This window comes from Melanerpes formicivorus, unplaced genomic scaffold, assembly GCF_026170545.1.
Source record: "Melanerpes formicivorus ecotype bairdi unplaced genomic scaffold, bMelFor1.0.p_v2 SCAF_34, whole genome shotgun sequence".
In the NCBI taxonomy this organism is placed as follows: domain Eukaryota; kingdom Metazoa; phylum Chordata; class Aves; order Piciformes; family Picidae; genus Melanerpes; species Melanerpes formicivorus.
In genome coordinates, this window is record NW_027142386.1 from 1,958,838 (window position 1) to 1,982,073 (window position 23,236).

Here is a 23,236-nt window from a genome sequence, read left to right on the forward strand (position 1 = left end):
GCAGGGGGACCCGGTGCGGAAGGGGCCCGGCCCGGCCCGGCCCGGTCGCAAACAAAGCGGGCGGCGGCGCGGCGGGCCCGGCATGGCGGCGCGGCGGGCCCGGCTCCGCCTCTGGCTGCTTCTGTGTGTTCTGCCGCAGGTGAGGCGCCGCGCCCGCGCCGGGAGCGTCTCGGGCCCTTGGTCTCGGGGACGGGAGCCGCTCGGGGCGCGGTGGCGGCGGAGCCTGGGCTGGGTCAGCGCTGGCCCCGGGCGGGCCTGGGGTGCCGCCGGCCCCGCGGTGTGTGGCGGGCAGCGGCGGCGCGGGGCAGTGCCTGCGCGGGGCAGTGCCGGGGCTGGCCGGCGGGAGCGGGGCCGTCTGCCCGCCGGGGCTGGGCCGCGAGGCGACCCCCGGGCTCGGGAGGGGAGAAGAGGAGCAGCGTCCGTACGGGGCCGTGCCCCGCGCCCGTCCTCGGCCTGCTCCTTTCGCTGTGTTCACGTACATACCTACACGTATTGGAAGCTGTTGCCGTCCAGGGCTCCCCCCGCCTCTTTGCCCTGCGGCTCACGGCGTCTCCTCCTAGCGCTGGCCGCCTCTGGCCGCCGGCAGCCTTCCCCGGGCAGCCCCTCGGGGGGGCTGTGCAGGCCAGCGCCTGGGCTTGGGATCCCCGCAGCACCACGGCCCTTGGCTCGGCTGTGGCTTCGCCTCCCCTCCCCAAAGGCGGCCGGCAGAGCAGGAGGGGATTGTGCTGATCCCAGCCCTCTCTGCACTCCTAGCGAGTTCTGCGGCAGGGAGTTCTAGCGGCTGTGCCGAGCGGGGCAGGGAGGCTGAGACAGGAGAGCTGCTGCCCTGGGAGGCTGACAGAGCCCTGCGGCAGGCTGCCCAGGGGGGTTGTGGAGTCTCCCACTCTGGAGATGTTCCAAACCCCCCTGGCTGTGTTCCTGTGTGCCTTGCTCTGGGGGCTCCTGCTCTGGCAGGGGGTTGGGACTGGGTGGCCTCCAGAGGTCCCTTCCAGCCCCTAACATTCTGTGGTGCTGTGCAAAGGGCAGAGCTCAGAGCAGTGGCAGCAGCTGCTGTGCTCACCCTGCACCCCAGGCAGGGCTGCTTGCAGCATTTGCTGCCCCTGCTGCTGCTGGCTGGGCTTCAGCTGTTTCAGGCTGTGATTTACTTCTCTCTTTCCCCCCCAGCCCCAACCCCCAAAGCCCAACAGCTTCTGGGTGCAACATCCCAGCTGCAGGGTGAGAGCTGAGCTCCTGAGCTTTGGCTCTGGCAGTGCTGCACCCCTCAGGGCTGCCCCCAGAGTGTGGCTGTGGCTGCCTGGGCCCTGCTGAAGTTCAGCCTCTTCATCACAACCCACAGCTAGGCAGGCAGCCCTGGGACAGGAGAATTCTTTCCCTCTGAGGGTGCCAGAGCCCTGGGGCAGGCTGCCCAGGGGGGCTGTGGGGTCTTCCCTCTCTGGAGATACTCAGGACCCCCCTGGCTGTGTTCCTGTGAGAGCTGCCCTGGGTGCCCCTGCTCTGGCAGGGCGTTGGGGCTGGGTGATCTCCAGGGGTCCCTTCCAGCCCCTCTGGGAAGGGAGGGCTGTTAGTTCCTGCACTGCAGGAGGCTGTTGTGGTTTGTGCTCTGAAGAGGCTCTTCAGGTTGCTAAATGCTCTGTCAGGTGCTTTGGGAGGTGCTGTGCCTGCTGCACTGCCATTGCTGGGCTGGTGCTGGGGTCAGCTCTGTGCCCCTGCTGCAGGAAAGACATCGAGGGGCTGGGACAGGCCCAGAGAAGGCCACAGAGCTGCTGAGGGAGGGTTAAGCCCTGGGAGGAGCAGCTGAGGGCACTGGAGTTGTTCAGCCTGCAGAAGAGGAGGCTGAGGGGGAGACCTCCTCCCTCTTCACAGCCCCCTGGGAGGAGGCTGGAGCCTTGTAGCAAGTGGCAGGGGAAGAGATGGCCTGAAGCTGCACACAGGGAGGCTTAGCTTGGACATGAGGAACAATTCCTGCCTGGAGAGGCTTGGCAGGGCCTGGGAGAGGCTGCCCAGGCAGTGAGGGACTCAGCCCCTTGGAGGCATTTCAAAGCTGTGGTGCTGGGGACCTGGCAGTGCTGGGGGTGGTTGGGCTCAAGCCTGGAGGTCAGTTCCAGCCTCAGTGGTTCTGGGGCTTATCCCTCTGCCCCATCCCTGTCTCCTGCCTGGTTCCATGCCAGGGATCCCTGCTTGCAGGGGGGGGTGGCCTGTGCTGGCTCCAGGGGGGGGGTGGCCTGTGCTGGCTGGCAGGGGGGGCTGGCCTGTGCTGGCTGGCAGGGGGGGGGGTGCCCTGTGCTGGCTGGCAGGGGGGGCTGGCCTGTGCTGGCTGGCAGGGGGGGCTGGCCTGTGCTGGCTGGCAGGGGGGGGGGTGGCCTGTGCTGGCAGGGAGGGGGGGGGTGGCCTCTGCTGGCTGGCAGGGGGGGGGTGCCCTGTGCTGGCTCCAGGGGGGGGTGCCCTGTGCTGGCTGGCAGGGGGGGCTGGCCTGTGCTGGCTGGCAGGGGGGGGGTGGCCTGTGCTGGCTGGCAGGGGGGGGGTGGCCTGTGCTGGCTCCGGGGGGGGGGTGGCCTGTGCTGGCTGGCAGGGGGGGGTGGCCTGTGCTGGCTCCAGGGGGGGGTGGCCTGTGCTGGCTGGCAGGGGGGGGGGTGGCCTGTGCTGGCTGGCAGGGGGGGGGTGCCCTGTGCTGGCTGGCAGGGGGGGGGGTGCCCTGTGCTGGCTGGCAGGGGGGGGGGGTGGCCTGTGCTGGCTGGCAGGGGAGGGGGTGGCCTGTGCTGGCTGGCAGGGGGGGGTGGCCTGTGCTGGCTGGCAGGGGGGGTGGCCTCTGCTTGCAGGGGGGCTCTGCTTGCTGGCAGGATGCTCTGCTTGCCACTTAACCTCTCTCCCATCTCTCAGCATCCCCTTTTTGCCTCCAGCATCCTTCCCTTCCCTATCCCCCCCCTCCCCTGAGTGTTCTGGGTGGGTTGGCAGTGCCAGCATGGGCCCCAGACGTTAGCAAGAGATCAGAATGAGTCAAGGCCTGGGGGGGAGCTTGCTTGATCCCTCAGCTTGGACAAGGTGAGCACAGTGCAGGTGAGGCAGCCTGCCCCTGGGGGCTCTTGGATGCTTGGAGCTCTTGGCTGCAGCCCCATGCATTGCAGCAGAGTGCCTGGCTCCAGGCAAGTCCCTCAGGCCTGGCAGTGGCAGTGGCCACAGGCTTGAGCAGGCTGCCCAGAGACTTGAAGCCCTGCTGCTGCTGCAGCACAGAGGGAAGTGCATTACACTGAGCTGCTGCTGTCCTCCTCCTGGCCTGGCTGGCTCCTTTCAGGCCACTTTGGATTCCTCCTGGTTTGCAAAGCTTCAGCAGGGACCAGTGGAGCCCCTCAGGGTCAGGGCTGGCACCAGAGCTGTTGGACATCTCTGTCAGGGACCTGGGCACTGGGGTGGAGGCAGCAGGCTGTGTGGTGCTGCTGACACACTGGAGGGAAGGGATCCAGCCAGGGGGACTTGGACAGGCTGCAGAGGTGGGACCAAGCCAACCCCATGGAGTTCAACAAGGCCAAGGGCAAGGTTCCTGCAGCTGGCTCAGGGCAATCCCCAGCACAGATCCAGGCTGGGCAAGGAGTGGCTGAGAGCAGCCCTGAGGAGCAGGCCTTGGGGGTGTCAGGTGGTGACAAACTCCCCAGGAGCCAGCACTGGTCCCTGGCAGCCCAGCAGGCAGCTGAGTGCTGAGCTGCAGCCAGAGCAGGGAGAGCAGCAGCACAGGGAGGGGATTCTGCCCCTCTGCTCTGCTCTGCTCAGTCCCCACCTGCAGCACTGCCTCCAGCTCTGGGGCCCCCAGCACAGGAAGGACCTGGAGCTGCTGGAGAGGGGCCAGAGGAGGCCACAGAGAGGATCAGAGGGTTGGAGAACCTCTGCTATGGGGACAGGCTGGGAGAGCTGGGGCTGTGAGCCTGGAGAAGAGAAGGCTGCAGGGAGACCTCAGAGCAACCTTCCAGTACCTGAAGGGCTCCAGGAGAGCTGGGGAGGGACTTTGGGCAAGGGCTGGGAGTGCCAGGATGAGGAACAATGGCTTTGAGCTGGGAGAGGGGAGACTGAGAGTGGAGATGAGGAAGAAGTTGTTAAGAGTGAGGGTGGGGAGAGCCTGGCACAGGCTGCCCAGGGAGGCTGTGGCTGCCTCCTGCCTGGAGGTGTTCAGGGCCAGGCTGGATGAGGCCCTGAGCAGCCTGGGCTGGGGGAGGTGTCCCTGGGGCCCATGCAGGGCTTGGAGCTGGCTGAGCTTTGAGCTCCCTTCCCACTCTGTGACTCTCTGGTGCCTGCACTGCTCAGGGTGGCCCTGGGTGGCTCAGCAGCCTCAGCCCCAGGCAGTGAGGTGCTGTGGAGCCCTGTGGCACCCTGTGGCTCAGGGGGCAGGGCTGGCAGCTGGCACAGTGAGCTGTGGTGTGCCCTGCTGGGCCCCAGCTGTGCTCTCTGCCTTGCTCTTGGCTCAGGCTGTTTGGGGTCTTTGGAAGGGATCTGCTGCTCCCTCCCTCCAGGGCTGGGACCTCAACCACCTCCCTGGGCAACCCATCCCAGGGCTTCACCACTCTCATGGGGGAGAACTTCCTCCTCACCTCCAGCCTGAATCTCCCCACCTCCAGCTGCATTCCATTCCCCCTAGTCCTATCACTGCCTGAGATCCTGAGCAGTCCCTCCCCAGCCTTCCTGGAGCCCCCTTCAGATCCTGGAAGGCCACAATGAGGTCACCTGGGAGCCTTCTCTTCTGCAGCCTGAACAGCCCCAGCTCTTTGCCTGGCTGTGATGGGAGTGGTGGTGAATTGCACTGTGCTCACTGAGGCTTCCTGGCAGCTCTCTGGGGCCCAGAGCAGGCTGGGCAGCAGCACTGCCCTCCAGAGCTGCAGTGAGCTGTGTTGCCTTTGCAGGTGTGCTGTGAGTATGGGATGGTGCATGTCCTCCCAGAGAAGGGGAGCAGCAAAGGAAAGGACTACTGCATCCTCTTCAACTCCCAGTGGGCTCATCTGCCACATGACCTGGGCAAGGCTGTAAGTACCCAGGCCAGCAGTGGGGGGAGAGTGTGTTCCCAGTGCCTCTCACAGGATGCTGGGGGCTGGGAGGGAGCTCTGGAGATCACCCAGTCCAGCCCCCTGCCAGAGCAGGAGCCCAGAACCCAGCCCAGGGCACACAGGAGCCCAGCCCAGGGCACACAGGAGCCCAGCACAGGGCACACAGGAACACATCCAGGTGGGGCTGGGAAGGCTCCAGAGCAGGAGACTCCACAACCTCTCTGGGCAGCCTGCTCCAGGGCTCTGGGACCCTCACAGTGCAGAAGTTCCTCCTCATGTTGAGGTGGAATCTCCTGTGCAGGAGTTTCCATCCCTTGCCTCTTGCCCTATCCCATGGTGCAACTGAGCAGAGGCTGTCCCCTCCCTCCTGCCCCCCAGCCCTCAGCTATTGATAGACATTGATCAGATCCCCTCTGTGTCTTCTCCTCTCCAGACTGAGCAGCCCCAGGGCTCTCAGCCTCTCCTCCCCAGGCAGTGCTGCAGTCCCTTCCTCATCCTTGTAGCCTCTGTTGGACTCTGTCCAGCAGATCCCTGTCCCTCCTGAGCTGGGGAGCCTGAATGGTTCTGTGGTCAGGTGCCTGTGGAGTCCTCAGACACAGTTACAGCTCTCAGCCTTTCAGCTTAAGGCTTTGTCCTGACACTTCTCAAAGGCAGCAGCTCAGCTCCTAAGAAGAGTGAGCTGTGAGCTGCCTCTGCTCACACAGCTCTCAGCAGGCAGCAGGGAGGGCTGCAGACAGAGCTGGGCAGAGCTGCTCCTTGGTCAGGTTTTGCAAGGACCAGTTCCTGCCAGGCTTCTCTCTAGCACCATGAAGCCTCTCTGGTGTTTTGCACTGCAGCTGTGTCAAGCAGCAGAGCAGATGTCTGCAGGACAGCTGCAGGCTCTGAGGAAGGCCAAAGCTAAGGCACTGGAGCAGGCCTGCAGCATCTCTGAGTCCCAGGGCTTGGGAGAAGCAGCTCAGAGCCCAGGGGCTTGGCCATGCTGGGCTCAGCTGGAAGTCTGTGTTGCCTCTGCTGTTGGGCTCCAGCTCAGCCTGGTTGTGCTCCCAGGTGTTCATAGAACCACAGAGCTGGCAGGGCTGGAAGGGACCCCAAGGCTCAGCCAGTTCCAACCCCCCTGCCATGGGCAGAGACACCTCACACCACAGCAGGTTGCTCACAGCCACCTCCAGCCTGGCTGCAGACACCTCCAGGCAGGAGGCTTCCACCACCTCCCTGGGCAGCCTGTGCCAGGCTCTCACCACCCTCATGGGGAACAACTTCTTCCTCACATCCAATCTGAATCTCCCCACTTCCAGTTTTGCTCCATCCCCCCCAGTCCTATCCCTCCCTGACACCCTCACAAGTCCCTCCCCAGCTTTCTTGTAGCCTCCTGCAGATCCTGGAAGGCCACAATGAGGTCTCCTTGGAGCCTTCTCCTCTCCAGCCTGCACAACCCCAACTCTCTCAGGCTGTCCTCACAGCAGAGCAGCTCCAGCCCTCTGCTCATCCTCATGGCCCTTCCCTGGACACCTTCCAGCACCTCCAGATCCTTCCTGGCACAGAGGCTCCAGAACTGGCCCCAGAGCTCCAGCTGTGGTCTCAGCAGAGTGGAGCAGAGGCGCAGAATCCCCTCCCTGGCCCTGCTGGCCACACTTCTCTTGCTGCAGCCCAGGCTCTGCTTGGCTCTCTGGGCTGCAAGTGCTCTCTGCTGGCTCCTGCTGAGCTTCTCCTCCCCAGCACCCCCAAGGCCTTTTCCCCAGGGCTGCTCTCCAGGCAGTCCCTGCCCAGCCTGCATCCAGCCTGGCCTTCATACCCTGCCTGATCTCAGCCTGCCACTCTGTGCCACCCCAGCAGCTTTGCTCTGCTCCTCCAGCCTGGATGCCTGCAGCAGAGCAGCAGCAAAGAAAGCAAAGGCAAACAGAGACCAGGTCCCACCTTTGCCTGCAAAAGTCTGTAGCAGAGAGTGAAGCCAGGCAGGAGCCTGCAGCAGAGCAGAGCAGCCCTGGTTCAGCTCTCTGCTGGCTCCCAGAGCCCTCAGTCCCTGCCCTGCTGGAGCCTCCCAGATCCCCCTTGCAAGCTCTGTGCTCTCTGCTCTTGCTTTGCCTTTTAGATGCAGCTGTGAAGCCCTTGCTGTTTTTTCTTGCAGTCCCTCCTGCAGCTGCAGGATCAGACAGCCTCAGTCCTGTGCTCTCCCTCTGATGTCCCTGATGGGGGCTTCACCAACCAGATCCCCATGGTGATGAGAGGCAACTGCACCTTCTATGAGAAAGTGAGGCTGGCCCAGATCAATGGAGCTCGTGGGCTGCTGATTGTCAGCAGGGAGAGGCTGGTGAGTCCCTTCCTGCTCCTGGCTGCTGGCCCTCCCCTGGAGCTGGCTGCTGGTTGCCTTCTGACCTGCTCTGCTGCCTTTCAGGTCCCTCCTGGGGGCAACAGGAGTCAGTATGAAGAGATTGATATTCCTGTGGCTCTGCTCAGCTACACTGACATGCTGGATATTGGCAAGGTGAGTGGGGCACTGAGTCACACAGGAGGGATCCCTGGAGGTCATCTGAGCCACAGAATCACAGCATGGGAGGGACCTCTGGAGATCCATGGCACCAAGTGCCACATCCAATCCCCTCTTGAACACCTCCAGGGATGGGGACTCCACCACCTCCCTGGGCAGCACATCCCAATGACAAATGACTCTCAGTGAAGAACTTTCTCCTCATCTCCAGCCTAAACCTCCCCTGAGTGCAGCCCTGCTGCCAGGGCAGGGTCACCCAGGGCAGGTCACCCAGAACACAGCCAGCCAGGCTTTGCAAGTCTCCAGGGAAGGAGATTCTGCAGCCTCTCTGGGCAGCCTGCCCCAGGGCTCTGCCACCCTCCCAGCACAGAAGCTCCTCCTTGTGTTTAGATCACACTTCCTATGGTCAGGTTTCTGCCTTGTCCTGTCACTGGGGAGCACTCAGGAGAGGTTTCCTGAGCCCAGCAGCCCTGCTACAGCAGGGCCCACAGCAGGCTCAGCTCCAGCAGGCTCTAATTTCTCTTACCTCCCTGAAAGGAGTCTCTGCTCAGCAGTGTTTTAAGTCCCTCCTAAGAGCTCTGCATCTGTGGCTGCTGCACTTGTGAAGGTTGTGTCAGGATGTGGGACAAAAAGGCAAATGCCTGCTGAGGTTATCTCACAGATGGCATTGGGCTGGGAGGGAGGCTCCAAGGGCAGCTTGGCCAACCCCCTGCAGGCAGCAGGGACAGCTCCAGCCAGAGCAGGCTGCACAGGGACACAGCCAGGCTGAGCCTGAATGCTTCCAGGGATGGAGCCTCAACCACCTCCCTGGGCAGCCTGTGCCAGTGTCTGCCCAGCCTCCCTGTGCAGAGCTTCCTCCTGATGTCCAACCTAACCCTGCCCTGCTCCACTTCCAAACCATTGTCCCACAGCCCCTTCTGAGCAGTCCCTCCCCAGCCTGCCTGCAGCTCCCCTTCAGGTACTGAAATGCAGCTCTGAGGTCTCTCTGGAGCCTTCTCTGGTCCAGGCTGAGCAGCCCCAAGTCTCTCAGCCTGTCCCCACAGAGGAGGTTCTGCAGCCCTCTGATCATCTTGGTGGCCTCCTCTGGCCCCTCTCCAGCAAGTCCAGGTCCTTCCTGTGTTGAGGGCCCCAGAGCTGCACACAGCCCTGCAGGAGAGGTCTCAGCAGGGCCCAGGAGCATCTTCAGAGCAAAACCAAAAGGGAGCTTGGTGCTGGAAATAAAAACCACTTAGAGCAGGGCCAAGAGCTGGCTCTCAAGTTCTCACAGCAAAGCTTGGTTCTGAGGTTGCTGAGTGATAGCTCAGTGCCTGACCCTGTGCTCAGGTGGATTGTCAGCAGTTCCTCATCACTTCCTTCCTCCACAGAGCTTTGGCAGCTCGGTGAAAGGAGCTCTGTATGCCCCCAACGAGCCTGTGCTGGACTACAACATGGTGATCATCTTTGTCATGGCTGTGGGCACTGTTGCCATTGGAGGCTACTGGGCAGGAAGCAGAGATGTGAAAAAGTGAGTAAGTGGAGTGCTGGGTGCCAGCTCCCTGGTGCTGTGCACAGCCAGAGCACAGCTGGCTGCAGCTCCCCTGGCAGCCCTGCCACTCACAGGGCTGGGTGGAGGTTGGAAGAGACCTCAGAGATCAAGTCCAACCTGGCACCACAGACCTCAGGACTAGACCATGGCACCAAGTGCCACATCCAATCCCTTCTTGAACACCCCCAGGGATGGGGACTCCACCACCTCCCTGGGCAGCACATCCCAATGGGAAGAACTTTCTCCTCACCTCCAGCCTAAACCTCCCCTGGCACAGCTTGAGGCTGTGTCCTCTTGTTCTGGTGCTGGTTGCCTGGGAGAAGAGACCAACCCCCACCTGGCTACAACCTCCCTTCAGGTAGTTGCAGAGGGCAATGAGGTCTCCCCTGAGCCTCCTCTTCTCCAGGCTAAGCAACCCCAGCTCCCTCAGCCTCTCCTCACAGGGCTGTGCTCCAGACCCCTCCCCAGCTTTGTTGCCCTTCTCTGGACACCTTCAAGTCTCTCAATGTCTTTCTTAACCTGAGGGGCCCAGAACTGGCCACAGGACTCAAGGTGTGGCCTAACCAATGCAGAGTCCAGGGGCACAATGACCTCCCTGCTCCTGCTGGCCACACTATTCCTAATGCAGGCCAGGATGCCATTGGCCCTCTTGGCCCCCTGGGCACACTGCTGGCTCATGTTCAGGCAGCTGTCAATCAGCACCCCCAGGTCCCTCTCTGTTTGGCAGCTCTCAGCCACTCTGATCCCAGCCTGTAGCTCTGCCTGGGGTTGCTGTGGCCAAAGTGCAGCCCCTGGCACTTGGACTTGTTGAATGCCATCCTGTTGGCCTCTGCCCATCTGTCCAGCCTGGCAAGGTCCCTCTGCAGAGCCCTTCTGCCCTCTAACTGACCAACATCTGCTCCTAACCTGGTGTCATCTGCACACTTGCTGCTGACTGACTCAATCCCCTCACCCAGATCATCAATGAAGAGGTTAAAGGGCACAGGGCCCAGCACTGATCCCTGGGGGGCAGCACTGATCCCTGGGGCACACCACTGGTGCCTGGCTGCCAGCTGGCTGTGGCACCATTCACCACCACTCTCTGGGCTCAGCCCTCAGCCAGTTCCTAACCCAGCTCAGAGTGTAGTGGTCCAAGCCAGGGGCTGACAGCTTGGCCAGCAGTTTGCTGTGGGGGTGGTGTCAAAGGCCTTGCTGCAGTCCAGGCAGACCACATCCACAGCCTCCCCACGGCCACCAGCCTGTCACCTGGGCATAGAAGGAGATCAGGTTGGAGAGGCAGGACCTGCCCTTCCTAAATGCATGTTGGCTGGAAGTGCAGAGCAGAGGGGAAGGAGAGCCCTCCCTGTCCCTGCTGGACAGGCTGTGTCCTGTTTTGCAAGGCCAGGCAGCTGCAGTGCCCCCTGGCAGGGCTGACTGTGGCCTGGTTGCCCTGCAGGCGCTACATGAAGCACAAGCGCGACGACGGGGCCGAGAAGCAGGACGACGAGACCGTGGACGTGACTCCCATCATGATCTGTGTCTTTGTGGTGATGTGCTGCTCCATGCTGGTCCTCCTCTATTTCTTCTATGACCACCTAGGTACTCTCCTTCAAAAAGCTGGCTTTGTCCTGCTGCATCTCCCCCTAGCACAAGGGGATCCTGGCACGAAGGCTTCTGCTGTGTCAGCCCTCCTGAGCTGTCCTCTGCCTCAGTGGGTGCTTGGTCCCAGTGTGATGGAAGCACACTGAGGGGAGCCCCACTGAGTGCCTTGCTGTGCCTGCTCTGGGTGAGGTGGGTTGGCTGAGGTGGTCAGATTGCTGCTTCCAGGCATGAAAGCCTGTGAAGCAGATCCACACTTGATCTCCTCCACCCTATGCTGTCAAAGGTGTGCTCAGACCTCTGCTGGCCTTGCTTTTGTGTGGAGTTAAGTTCAGAGACTCACAGACTGCATCAAGGTGGAAGGGATCCTCCAAGGGCATCCTGTCCAACCCCCCTGCAGGCAGCAGGGACAACTCCAGCCAGGGCAGGCTGCACAGGGACCCCATGAAGCCTGCTCTTGAATGTCTCCAGGGATGGAGCCTCAGCCACCTCCCTGGGCAGCCTGTTCCAGTGTCTCCCCAGCCTCCCTGTGCAGAGCTTCCTCCTGGTGTCCAACCTAACTCTGCCCTGCTCCACTTCCAAACCATTGTCCCTCAGCCTATCCCCACAGCCCCTTCTGAGCAGTCCCTCCCCAGCCTGCCTGCAGCTCCCCTGCAGATACTGAAATGCAGCTCTGAGGCCTCCCTGGAGCATTCTCTGGTCCAGGCTGAGCAGCCCCACTTCCCCCAGCCTGTCCCCACATGGGAGGTTCTCCATCCCTCTGATCATCTTGGTGGCCTCCTCTGGACCTTCTCCAGCAAGTCCAAGTCCTTCCTGTGTTGAGGGCCCCAGAGCTGGCCCCAGCCCTGCAGGTGAGGTCTGCCTAGAGCAGAGCAGAGGGGCAGGATCCTCTCTCTCCACCTCTGGCCTCACTGCTCTGGCTGCAGCCCAGGCTGATCCTTGCTCCATTTTTTTTATCATTATAAAGTTCAATTTTTGCTGCTCAGTTACCAAACTGTTTGGCCAAAGCCATGAGGGTGGCCTGGAGGCCTGGAGCTGCCACCCCTGGTGTTCCTGAGCAAGCTGTGTCCCAGCTGCACCCAGGCAGTTTGCTCCTGAGTGGTGTGGAGAGTTGCCTTTAGCACTCGGCCCCCTCAGAGGGAGAGCACAAACACTTCACCATGAGTTGCTGTTCAGGCTTAGGAGGTAATGAGTGGCTTCAGGACTGCCAGCACAGAGGGGCTGGTTTGTTGGAGAGGCTGTTGCCTGAAACACAGCTGAGGAGAAGGAGCTGGGAGCAGACACTGAAAGAGCAAAGGTCTGATCAGTGGAAGTGTCTGAGTTCCACCCTGGTGAGATCACAGTGTCACAGAATCACCAAGGTTGGAAGAGACCTCAAGGATCATCCAGTCCAACCTGGCACCACAGAGCTCAGGACTAGACCATGGCACCAAGTGCCACATCCAATCCCCTCTTGAACACCTCCAGGCACAGGGACTCCACCACCTCCCCAGGCAGCACATCCCAATGGCCAACAACTCCTTCTGGGAAGAACTTTCTCCTCACCTCCAGCCTAAACCTCCCCTGGCACAGCTTGAGACTGTGTCCTCTTGTTCTGGTGCTGGTTGCTAGAGAGAAGAGACCAACTCCCTCCTGGCTACAACCTCCCTTCAGGGAGTTGGAGAGAGCAATGAGGTCTCCCCTGAGCCTCCTCTTCTCCAGGCTAAGCAACCCCAGCTCCCTCAGCCTCTCCTCACAGGGCTGTGCCCCAGACCCCTCCCCAGCCTCCTTGCCCTTCTCTGGACACCTTCAAGTCTCTCAATGTCCTTCTTGAACTGAGGGGCCCAGAACTGGACACAGGACTCCAGCTGTGGCCTCAGCAGTGCTGAGCACAGGGCAGGATGAGCTCCCTGCTCCTGCTGGCCACACTGCTCCTGATGCAGGCCAGGATGCCCTTGGGAGTCTGAGTTCTCACTCAGGGGTTTTGGCTGGGCTTTGTTCAGCTGGGGTATGAAAACAAGCCTCTCTCTCCTTGTCCTCTGACTGCCTGTCCCTCTCTCAGTCTATGTCATCATAGGAATCTTCTGCCTGGCTGCCTCCATCGGGCTCTACAGCTGCCTCTCTCCCTTCGTCCGGAGACTCCCCTTGGGGAAGTGCAGGTATGGGGCAGCTTCTCCCCGTGCTCAGGCACAGGGGGAGCTCTGTGACCCGCTGGGGAGGGCTGCCAGGGGTGGCTCCATCCCTGCAGGGCCTGCCCAAGGAGGAGGGGGTAAGCCTGGTGTGGTTGCCTTGCAGGGTGCCAGACAACAACCTGCCTTACTTCCACAAGCGGCCGCAGGTCCGCATGCTGCTGCTGGCCGCCTTCTGCGTCTCCCTCAGCGTCCTCTGGGGAGTCTTCAGGAACGAGGATCAGTGAGTGTGGGCTTCAGGCTTTGCTGGGAGATGCAGGAAGGCTCAGCTGACAGCAGAGATGCTGCCAGAGTGTGGGAGTGACAGGAAAGGAGCCTAGAGGCTTGGGTGGCAGTTCTGGGTTGTTCCTTCTGCAAGGGCAACCAAGCTGGGGAAGGGGCTGGGGAGGAGCAGCTGAGGGGGCTGGGGGTGGTTAGTGTGCAGAAGAGGAGGTTCAGGAGAGACTTCATCATTGCTCTCTACAGATCTCTGAATGGAGTTTGGGCTGAGGCTGGTCTTGGTCTGTTCTCCCAAGTAACCAATGAGGACAAGAGGAAATGGCCTGGAGCTGGGCCAGGGGAGGGTCAGGCTGGAGAGGAGGAAACATTGCTGCCAGGGATTGGCACAGGCTGCCCAGGGAGGTGGTGGAGTCCCCATGCCTGGAGGTGTTCCAGAGCCCTGTAGCCATGGTGGGGTTGGGCTGCTGGTTGGAATCAGTCTTAAAGGGCTGCTCCAACCCAAACAGCTCTCTGGCTCTGTGTGCTTCCATCTCTCCCTTGCTGCTCACAGAGGACTGCCTCTTGTCAAGCTTGGCTTTGAAGCCTTATGAGTTGAATTAAGCTTTAGCAGGCCACCCAGGGCAGAGGAGGAGTACCCATCCCTGGAGGGGTTTAAAGTCCATGTAGGGACCTGGTGGAGCAGGGCCAGAAGAGGCCACAGCAATGCTGGCAGGGCTGGAAGCCCTCTGCTGGGAGGCCAGGCTGAGAGAGTTGGGCTTGGGCAGCCTGGAGAGGAGAGGGCTCCAGGGAGACCTTCTGGTGGCCTTGCAGAGCTTCAAGGGCTGAGCAGAAAGCTGGGGACAGAGTTTGGAGCAGGGCCTGTTGGGACAGGACAAGGGGGGATGGCTTGGAACTGCAAGAGGGAGCTTGAGGGTGGAGAGAAGGAGAAATGTTTGACCTTGGGGGTGGTGAGAGCCTGTCCCAGGCTGCCAGAGAGGTTTGAGCTGCCCCATCCCTGGCACCAGTGCAGGTCAGGTTGTCTGGGGCTGTGAGCAACCTGCTCTGGTTGGGGCTGTCCCTGCTGGCTGCTGGATGACCTTGGAATAGAACAGGTTGCAAGAGACCTTTGAGACCATCGAGTCCAACCCATCCTCCAACACCAGCTGATCAACTAACCCAGGGCACCAAGCTCCCCATCCAGTCTCTGCTCCCTTCCAGCCTATTCTCTGATGATCTCAGTGGCAAGCCTCACTGAGGGCTGGCCAGGCAGCACCACCCTGCTGCTGCCTCAGTGCCAATCCAGCCCTTCCCCTGCAGAGGCTCTCAGGCTGCCCAGGCTCAGCCTCCCATTGCCCAGCCCCTGCTGCCAGCAGGGTTGGTTCCAAGTTTTTCATGAGGTTTTCTGCCCCAAGGAGGTGCCCAGGGCCAAGGCCTGGGGTGGTGCTTGCTGCCCCAAAGCTGCTCTGCTCTGTCCCTAGGTGGGCCTGGGTGCTGCAGGATGCTCTGGGCATCGCTTTCTGCCTCTACATGCTGAAAACCATTCGCCTGCCGACCTTCAAGGTATGAAAGTCAAACAGCTGTGCACCACAGCCTGCCTGCCAGTGGCTGGGCAGGCACAGGAGGCCCTCACTGTGGGGCACAGGGCTTGGAAGTTCCCTTCCACTCCCTTGTAGCTTTGCAGAGAGTGACTGGTGCAGAGGAGACCACCAAGGTGGGGAGGGGTGGTGGTTACCCCTGGGGGGGGTTTGGGAGCTTGAAGCTCTGGGCCAGTTAAATCACAGCCCTCTCATAGCTCAGAGTGAGGCAGATTTGCTCTTTGGCCTCTTCCTAAAGGGGCAAAAGAAGAATGCTCCCAGGAGGGATTGGGCTGGGCTGGGAGGGTTCAAATGGAAATGCTCTTCACAACTGTACAGCAGCACAGAAGCTCTCACCCACAGCATCTGGGCTTAGCACAGAACCCCAGGAAGCCAAAGCCTCACACCAGGCCCTTCAAACCAGGCCAACAAAGCCTAAGCCTCCACAACCCCCACCCCAAGCCTCTCTCTCTCCCCATACCAAACCACTGTGACACAGCACAGAATTGGGCTTGGCAGCTCCAGGCCCCAGTTGGGCAGCTCCAGGCCTCATTGGCAGCATTGCCAAGGCCAGCAGCAGGCCTCTCCCACAAGATATAACAGCCTGGGGTCCTCCTGGGAGGAGAGAGGGGGGGAAAAGGGCAGAACAAGCAGGAGTGGTTGGGTTTCTGGGGATGCAGGACTTAGGGGGATGAAACAGAACAGATTCCACTGCTCTGCTCCACCTCCTGGCCCCTCTGGAAGTCTGTAACTGCCCTCTGAACTACCCCAGCCCCACACACCAACTTCTCCAGAGGAGACCATGAATATGATCAGGGGGTTGGAACACCTCTGCTGTGAGGACAGGCTGAGGGAGCTGGGGGGGTTCAGCCTGGAGAAGAGAAGGCTCCAGGGAGACCTTAGAGCAGCCTGCCAGGACCTGAAGGGGCTACAAGAAGGCTGCAGAGGGACTGTTCCCAAAGGGCTGCAGGGACAGCACCAGGGGCAATGGCTTCAAACCAGAGCAGAGCAGCTTGAGATTGGATGTGAGGAACAAGTTCTGCAGCAGGAGGCTGCTGGAACACTGCAACAGGCTGCCCAGGGAGGTGTCTGAGGCTCCATGCCTGGAGATGCTCAAGGTGAGGCTGGACAGGGCCCTGGGCAAGCTGATCTAGTGGAGGATGTCCCTGCTGAGTGCAGGGGTTTGGAGTGGCTGAGCTTTGGAGGTCCCTTCCAACCCATTGTATGATTCTGGGTGGCTGGGGGCTGTGGGCTTGGTTTGGGATCTGACACACACCTGATGCTGTTCTGGCCCCTTCAAACCTTCCAGAACTCACTCAGCATCCTCAGCTCCACATCATTTACTCATCCCTTTTCAAGTTACCTTCACCTAGGAGCTGATTTCCCTGCACAGCTTGGCCCAAAGCCCTGGGGCTGCTATTTCAGAGCCTCCAGAGGGGAGGAGGAACCTTTGCTGTGTCCTCACCAGCTGAGCAGGGTTGTACCTGATGGAGGACTTGAGGCACCAGCATCTCACTTGGTCTGTAGGGGTTGCTCTCTCCTGGGAGGTGCAGGCCAGCCCCAGCTCCTCCACCTGCAGTACTGAAGGACTAAGTAAAAACCACTTTGGGTGACTCTTCTCCTCCTTAGCTTTGGCCTCTGACAGCCCCAAACTGCTGGGGATTCATTCTTTGCTGATTCCTAAGGGGTAGCTGCAAATACCAAGTGTCCTCTCTCCCCCCTCAGGGCTGCACCTTGCTGCTCCTGGTCCTGTTTGTCTATGATGTCTTCTTTGTTTTCATCACCCCTTTTCTGACCAAGGTAAGTCAGGTCCTTGCTGCTCAGCAGGTGGCACACCCTGCTTGTCCCTCTGCTCCCAAATGCCCCCAGGGCTGCTAAGCTAACAGCTTTGGTTTCTCCTTTTGGTTTGTTCCCTCTAGACTGGGGAGAGCATCATGGTGGAGGTGGCTGCAGGCCCATCTGATTCTGCCACTCATGAGAAGGTAAGCTCTGAAACCTGGCCCTGCCTGCCTGCTGCTGCACTCCCAACCTCTCTGCAATGTGAAGAGTGCAAAGCTGAAGCTGCAGTGTCCAGCTGGAAAGAATTTCATTCAGAGAGGCACAGAAGGGGCTGGGTGGGAAGGGATCTTTAAAGCTCATCCAGTTCCAACCTCCCTCCATGCCCAGGGACACCTCCCACCAGCCCAGGCTGCTCAAGGCCTCATCCAGCCTGGCCTTCAACACCCCCAGGCAGGAGGCAGCCACAGCCTCCCTGGGCAGCCTGTGCCAGGCTCTCCCCACCCTCACTGCCAACAATTTCTTCCTCATCTCCACTCTCACTCTCCCCTCTCCCAGCTCAAAGCCATTGTTCCTCATCCTGGCACTCCCAGCCCTTGTCCAAAGTCCCTCCCCAGCTCTCCTGGAGCCCCTTCAGGGAAGGCTGCTCTGAGGTCTCCCTGGAGCCTTCTCTTCTCCAGGCTGAACAGCCCCAGCTCTCCCAGCCTGTCCCCACAGGGGAGGTTCTGCAGCCCTCTGATCATTTTTGTGGCTTCCTCTGGAGCCTCTCCAGCAGCTCCAGGTCCTTCCTGTGCTGGGGGCCCCAGAGCTGGAGGCAGTGCTGCAGGTGGGGGCTGAGCAGAGCAGAGCAGAGGGGCAGAATCCCCTCCCTGTGCTGCTGCTCTCCCTGCTCTGGCTGCAGCTCAGCACTCAGCTGCCTGCTGGGCTGCCAGGGACCACTGCTGGCTCCTGGGGACTTTGTCACCTACTGACACCCCCAAGGCCTTCTCCTCCTGGCTGCTCTCAGCCACTGCTCACCCAGCCTGGACTGGGATAGTCCAGCTGCAGTAGTTTACACTTGCCCTTGTTGAGAGTCAGCACTTCTCAGCACTCTGGCAACCTGCTGCAGGCAGAGGCAGCACAGACTTTTAGTGCTTTGTTGCAACAGCTCTGGGCTTTTTTTATCTTGTTTTCCAAGGGTCTCAGTGTGAGGAAGCTGTTAGCTCAGCTTCACAAACACATGTGACCAGGTTAGGAAACAGAACTTGGTGCTGATGAAGCATAAGGGAGAAAACTGAGGTGGGCAGTTTGTGCCTCCCCTCCTCCACTCTTCAGGTGGTTGCTTTGTGGAGAGGCAGAGGAGAGGAACACAAATTGCAGGCAGAGGAGAAGAGATGGTGGTGTGCAGGGGTTCTGTGCCTGTGGGCAGCATCCAGCTGAGGGCACAGAGCTGTACAGCATGACCTGACTGAGGGGAGGCAGAGGGCATGGGCTGGAGGAGCTGGGGAGCAGGCAGAGGGCATGGGCTGGAGGAGCTGGGGAGGAGGCAGAGGGCATGGGCTGGAGGAGCTGGGGAGCAGGCAGGGGGCATTGCCTGGAGGAGCTGGGGAGGAGGCAGGGGGCATGGGCTGGAGGAGCTGGGGAGCAGGCAGAGGGCATGGGCTGGAGGAGCTGGGGAGCAGGCAGAGGGCATGGGCTGGAGGAGCTGGGGAGGAGGCAGGGGGCATGGGCTGGAGGAGCTGGGGAGCAGGCAGAGGGCATGGGCTGGAGGAGCTGGGGAGCAGGCAGAGGGCATGGGCTGGAGGAGCTGGGGAGCAGGCAGAGGGCATGGGCTGGAGGAGCTGGGGAGCAGGCAGGGGGCATGGGCTGGAGGAGCTGGGGAGCAGGCAGAGGGCATGGGCTGGAGGAGCTGGGGAGCAGGCAGAGGGCATGGGCTGGAGGAGCTGGGGAAATGAGAAATGGATCTGCAGGAACTGTGCTTTGGTTGCTTTAAGGATGTCACAGAGCTGGCAGGGCTGGAAGGGACCTCAAGGCTCAGCCAGTTCCAAGCCCCCTGCCACGGGCAGGGACACCTCACACCAGAGCAGGCTGCTCAGAGCCACATCCAGCCTGGCCTTGAACACCTCCAGGGCTGAGGCTTCCCCCCCTGCCTGGTTAGCCTGTGGCAGTGTCCCCCCAGTGCCTGTGGGGAGCATGCAGCTGCTCATGGTGCTGTCTCTGTCCCCCCAAGCTCCCGATGGTCCTGAAGGTGCCGCGCCTGAACTCCTCGCCCCTGGCTCTCTGTGACAGACCCTTTTCCCTCCTGGGATTTGGAGACATCCTAGTTCCAGGTAGTTCTTGTTTCAATCTGCTAAGAGTTTTACTTGTGGAGCTGTCAGTGCTTTGTACCTCTTGGGCTTCTCCTTCAAGGGAAAGGTTTAACTGCTGTCAGCCTCTTAACCGTGGAAGTTTATCCTGGCTGTTCTTTCCCTCCCTCTTGCTGTAAGAGCATTAACCTCCTGGGTCAGTTTCCCCTGTGGTGATGTCAGGGCACGCAGGGAAGTATCAGGAGTTGATTTTACAGCATAAAACATCTTCCCTAGAGGCAATTTTGTGTCCCCTTGCACATGATGTCAGGACACTCCTGGCCACTCAAAGCTTCATCACTCCTTCCTTGCACAGCAGGCAGAGCCCCAGCATGGGGGGGTTGGAAGGGACCTCTGGAGGTCATCCACTCCAACCCCCCTGCCAAAGCAGGGCACCCACAGCAGCCTGCCCAGGAGCACAGTGCCCAGGGGGCTTTGGAAGCTCTCCAGAGGAGGAGACTCCACAACCTTTCTGGGCAGCCTGCTGCAGGCCTCCAGCAGCCTCACACCAAGGAAGTTCTCCTCTTGCTCAGGTGGAGCCTGTTGGGTTGCAGCTGTTCTGAGTGCTTCTCTCCACCCTTCCCACCACTCCTTCTCTCAAATCTGACTTCAGGGAGTGTGTGGAAGTCTGCCTGGCACCACTGCAGGTGCAAGTCAGGAGGGATCTTCTGGAGTCCAGCTTCCTCCTGAGAAGCCTTTTGTCTGTGTTGTCCCCATCTGTGTCCCTCTGACCTGTAAGAGCCATGAGTCAGTACCCAGAGCTTTGTGCTGCCTTCCCCAGGAGCTGGAAGGGAGGAGCTCACACACACAGTGTTCACCACAAGAGGAGGAGGAGGCTTCTGCAGCTCCTTCTTGGGGCTGGGCTGAACCTTTTGGATCTGGGAACATCCACAGATGGGATTGCATTGTTGGATTGCTCCTGCTCTACTGAGCTTGTGTCACAGAGCTGCTTTGTAAGCTCTAGTGCTCCTGGGTGACTTGATGGCTTTGTGACTTGGTGTGCAAGCCCTGTGGCAAACCTGTTGTAACTGCTCTCTCCTTTCCTAGGCTTGCTGGTAGCCTACTGCCATAGGTTTGACATCCAGGTGCAGTCATCCAGAGTCTATTTTGTAGCCTGCACAATAGGTAAGTGTGGCAGAGACAGCTCCACCAATACCTACAGGAGGTGCTCCTTTGAGTGCTGTGTCCAGCTCTGGGACTCCTAACACAACCAGGACAGGGACCTGCTGGAGTGGGTCCAGAGGAGACCATGAAGATGAGCAGAGGGATGGAGAACCTCTGCTATGGAAACAGGCTGAGGGGGTTGGGGATGTTCAGCCTGGAGGAGAGAAGGCTCCAGGGAGACCTCAGAACAGCCTTCCAGTACCTGAAGGGGCTCCAGGAGAGCTGGGGAGGGACTTGTGACAAGGGCTGGAAGTGACAGGATGAGGAACAATGGTTTGAAAGTGGAGCAGGGCCCCTCAGGTTAAGAAGGGCATTGAGAGGCTTGCAGGTGTCCAGAGAAGGGCAATGGGGCTGGGAAGGGGTCTGGAGCACAGCCCTGGGAGGAGAGGCTGAGGGAGCTGGGGTTGCTTAGCCTGGAGAAGAGGAGGCTCAGGAGAGACCTTCTTGCTCTCTTTGACTCCCTGAAGGGAGGTTGTAGCCAGGAGGGGGTTGGTCTCTTCTCTCTAGCAACCAGCACCAGAACAAGAGGACACAGTCTCAAGCTGTGCCAGGGGAGGTTTAGGCTGGAGGTGAGGAGAAAGTTCTTCACTGAGAGAGTGAAGAACTTTGGAGTTGGAATGTGCTGCCCAGGGAGGTGGTGGAGTCCCTGTGCCTGGAGGTGCTCAAGAGGGGACTGGCTGTGGCCCTTGGTGCCCTGGGTTGGTAGTCAGGGGGTGTTGGGTGCCAGCTCGGACTGGATGCTCTCCGAGGTCTGCTCCAGCCTTGGTGACGCAGTGGTGTCTGCTGCTTTGCTTTCTCCCCAGGCTATGGCATCGGCCTCCTGGTGACCTTCGTGGCCTTGGCACTGATGCAGATGGGCCAGCCTGCCCTGCTCTACCTGGTGCCCTGCACTCTGCTCACCAGCTTTGCTGTGGCCCTCTGGAGGAAGGAGCTGGGCATGTTCTGGACGGGCAGCGGCTTTGCGGTGAATACCACTTTGCTCTCAGTGTCTCCGAGACATACTCAGTGTTAGCAAACCCTAACTAGCTTTAAAGTTGAGTAAACTCTTGCAGTCTTCTCAACCCAACCCCAAAGATTCCCCTTTTGCTTGGTGCTTTGCCTGGGAAGAGGTTGGGTTTGCCTTGCCTCGGCAGTGTTGCCCTCTGTGGGTGCTTCTGGGCCCTTCCAGCTGGGTGGTGGAAGGTGGAGCAGCCAAGGCCTGGCCTTGGTTCTGCCTGGGTTGGATTCCTCTGAGCTCTGTTGGAAGCAGCAGCATAGAATCACAGAGCTGTCAGGGTTGGGAGAGGCCTCAAGGCTCAGCCAATTCCACCCCCCCTGCCATGGGCAGGGACACCTCACACCACAGCAGGTTGCTCACAGTTCTTCAGTGTGAGGGTGATGAGACTCTGGCACAGGCTGCCCAGGGAGGCTGTGGATGTCTCCTGCCTGGAGGTGTGCAAGGCCAGGCTGGGTGAGGCCTTGTGCAGCCAACCCTAGTTGAGAGGTGTCCCTGCCCATGGCTGGGGGTTGGTGATCACTGAGGTCCCTTCCAACCCAAACCATCCTGTGGCTCTGAGCATCTCTCACAGAATCACAGAACTGGGGGCAACTGTTTGTCCATTTGCAGATGATTGAGCACCCAGAGACCTGACTGCTCAGAACTTCAGAGCTGTGTTAGTTACAGACTACCCCAGACTCCCAGCAGGGTGGGGTGGGAAGGGACCTCTGCAGATCCCTCAGTCCAAGCCCTGCCCAGCCAGGGTCACCTAGGCACAGTCACCCAGGAACACATCCAGGTGGGCTTTGAATGTCTCCAAAGATAGAGACTCCACCAGCTCTCTGGGCAGCCTGCTCCAGAGCTCTGCCACCCTCACACCAAGGAATGTTTAGATGGAATTTCCTGTGGCCAAGCCTGTGCCCCCATTGCCTCTTGCCCTGCCACTGGGCACCACTGCACAAGGCCTGGTGCCACCCTGCTGACACCCCCCTGTGAAGTATTGATCAGATCCCCCCTCAGGCTGCTCTTTCCTGGCCTAAAAAGCCTCAGTTCTCTCATCCTGTCCCCACCAGAGCTGTTCCAGTCCCCTCAGCATCCTTTGTAGCCCTCCTGCCCTCCACCATTCTGACTGTGGCCTTCCCTTTGCAGAAAGACCTACCTCAGCCTCCCTTGGTGATAGCTCCTGTCAACTGCCCTGAGCCTCCCAAAGACAGCACCACACCAGCCCCCCAGCAAGACCCAGAGCAACTGACCAACCCCACCCTCCATGTGAAGGAGCTGCAAGGCCCCAGCTCAGCTGCAGAGGAGCTGCCTGCTGCCAGCACAAAGAGGGACCAGCCCGAAGCCTGCGTGGCGCAGAGCGGGGACCCGGCTGGGCAGCCCCAGGACACCCTGGAAAGTCAAGGCCCAGCTGCAGAGGAAAAGCAGCTGGAATGAACTGTGCTGAGAACTCTTTTTTTTTTCCCCCCCCTTCCCAACCATATCCATGTCCACCCAGGGTGTGTTTAGGACTGGTTTAGTTGTGTCTGCATTCAGTGAGGAGCCTCCTGGGGAGGAGTCGTCATTAAACCCAACCAAGAATGTTCTGCCTCCAGCTTCGGTCCAGCTGCACACTTCAACCATCCTCTGAAATATGGTGCTGCTCTAAAGGGGTCTGCTGGCTGCATCTCACCCATGGCTTCAGCTGGGGATGCCTCTGGTCCCTTCCCATCCCTCCAGGGGCTGGATTTCAGCACAGGCCTCTGTGTGGCTGTTCTGCTGCTCTGGCACAGCGCAGCTCGCTGCGGAGGAGAAGCATTGAACACTGCTGCAGTGCTTGGCTGAGAGCACCAGGACAGGGGGGGCTCAGCACTTCCCCTCTGGTCACCTTGTACTTCCCTCTTCCCTACTTGTCAAAGCCATTGATCCAAGGGAATGCTTTAGTCCAAACAACTGACCTGCAGGAGCTAGGCTGGAACTAAGGTGACCCTTGAGGTCCCTTCCAGCCCTGCCACTTCTAGGATGCTACAGCTGCAGAGGGTGGTTCCACTGCCAGCCTCTATGCAAGGATTTCTCCACCAGGAGGTGCATTAAATGCATCTCTTAACTTTGCTGTCTTTGGTTTTACTTCCAGGTACCAGTCTAGTTTAAAAGGCAGGGTGGCTGGAGCTGCAAGGAAGCCTTCTGAGCACTTGGGTGAGCTCTGGGGCCTGTCTGAAAGCAAACAGTGTCTGGCCCAGGGCACTGTGTGGAAGCAAAGAGCATCTTGCAAAGTGTTTCATGCTTTAGGTGTAAGATGCAAGGCCAAGAGGTAAGCAAGCAGGCAGCAGAGCTACACTGAGCTGAGCAGGCAGATGCTGGGGGGGATGGTAAAGCAGGAAGGGTTCACCTGTGGGAGGCTTTGGAACCCCTCTGGTTGGTTGTTTTGAGGCCTGGGACTCTGCTTTGTGATTCTGAAGCCAGGT

At 60.2% G+C, this 23,236-nt stretch overlaps 1 protein-coding gene across 2 annotated transcripts; it reads left to right on the plus strand.

Moving 5' to 3' along the window:
- Positions 1–2: 2 nt before the first annotated feature.
- SPPL2B (signal peptide peptidase like 2B) lies at positions 3–22,878 on the plus strand. Of its 2 annotated transcripts, none has more exons than XM_068156368.1 (15): positions 3–139; positions 4,884–5,003; positions 7,150–7,332; positions 7,417–7,506; positions 8,874–9,013; positions 10,470–10,612; positions 12,654–12,750; positions 12,887–13,003; positions 14,457–14,538; positions 16,278–16,352; positions 16,472–16,534; positions 18,538–18,637; positions 19,700–19,777; positions 20,620–20,780; positions 21,942–22,878. In XM_068156368.1, the coding sequence occupies exons 1-15, from the start codon at positions 83–85 to the stop codon at positions 22,227–22,229; spliced, it is 1,794 nt and encodes a 597-aa protein (XP_068012469.1). In that variant the 5' UTR covers positions 3–82; the 3' UTR covers positions 22,230–22,878. The 2 variants fall into 2 exon arrangements, with proteins under 2 accessions (XP_068012469.1, XP_068012470.1); XM_068156369.1 differs by having other exon boundaries at positions 20,620–20,849; positions 21,942–22,029.
- The last annotated feature ends 358 nt before the right edge of the window (positions 22,879–23,236 follow it).

Coding starts and splice junctions, on each gene's coding strand:
- SPPL2B (XM_068156368.1), top strand. CDS start 83: ATGGCGGCGCGGCGGGCCCGGCTCCGCCTCTGGCTGCTTCTGTGTGTT. Junction 12,751..12,886: donor CTCCCCTTGGGGAAGTGCAG/GTATGGGGCAGC, acceptor GTTGCCTTGCAG/GGTGCCAGACAACAACCTGC. Junction 16,353..16,471: donor TCACCCCTTTTCTGACCAAG/GTAAGTCAGGTC, acceptor TGTTCCCTCTAG/ACTGGGGAGAGCATCATGGT.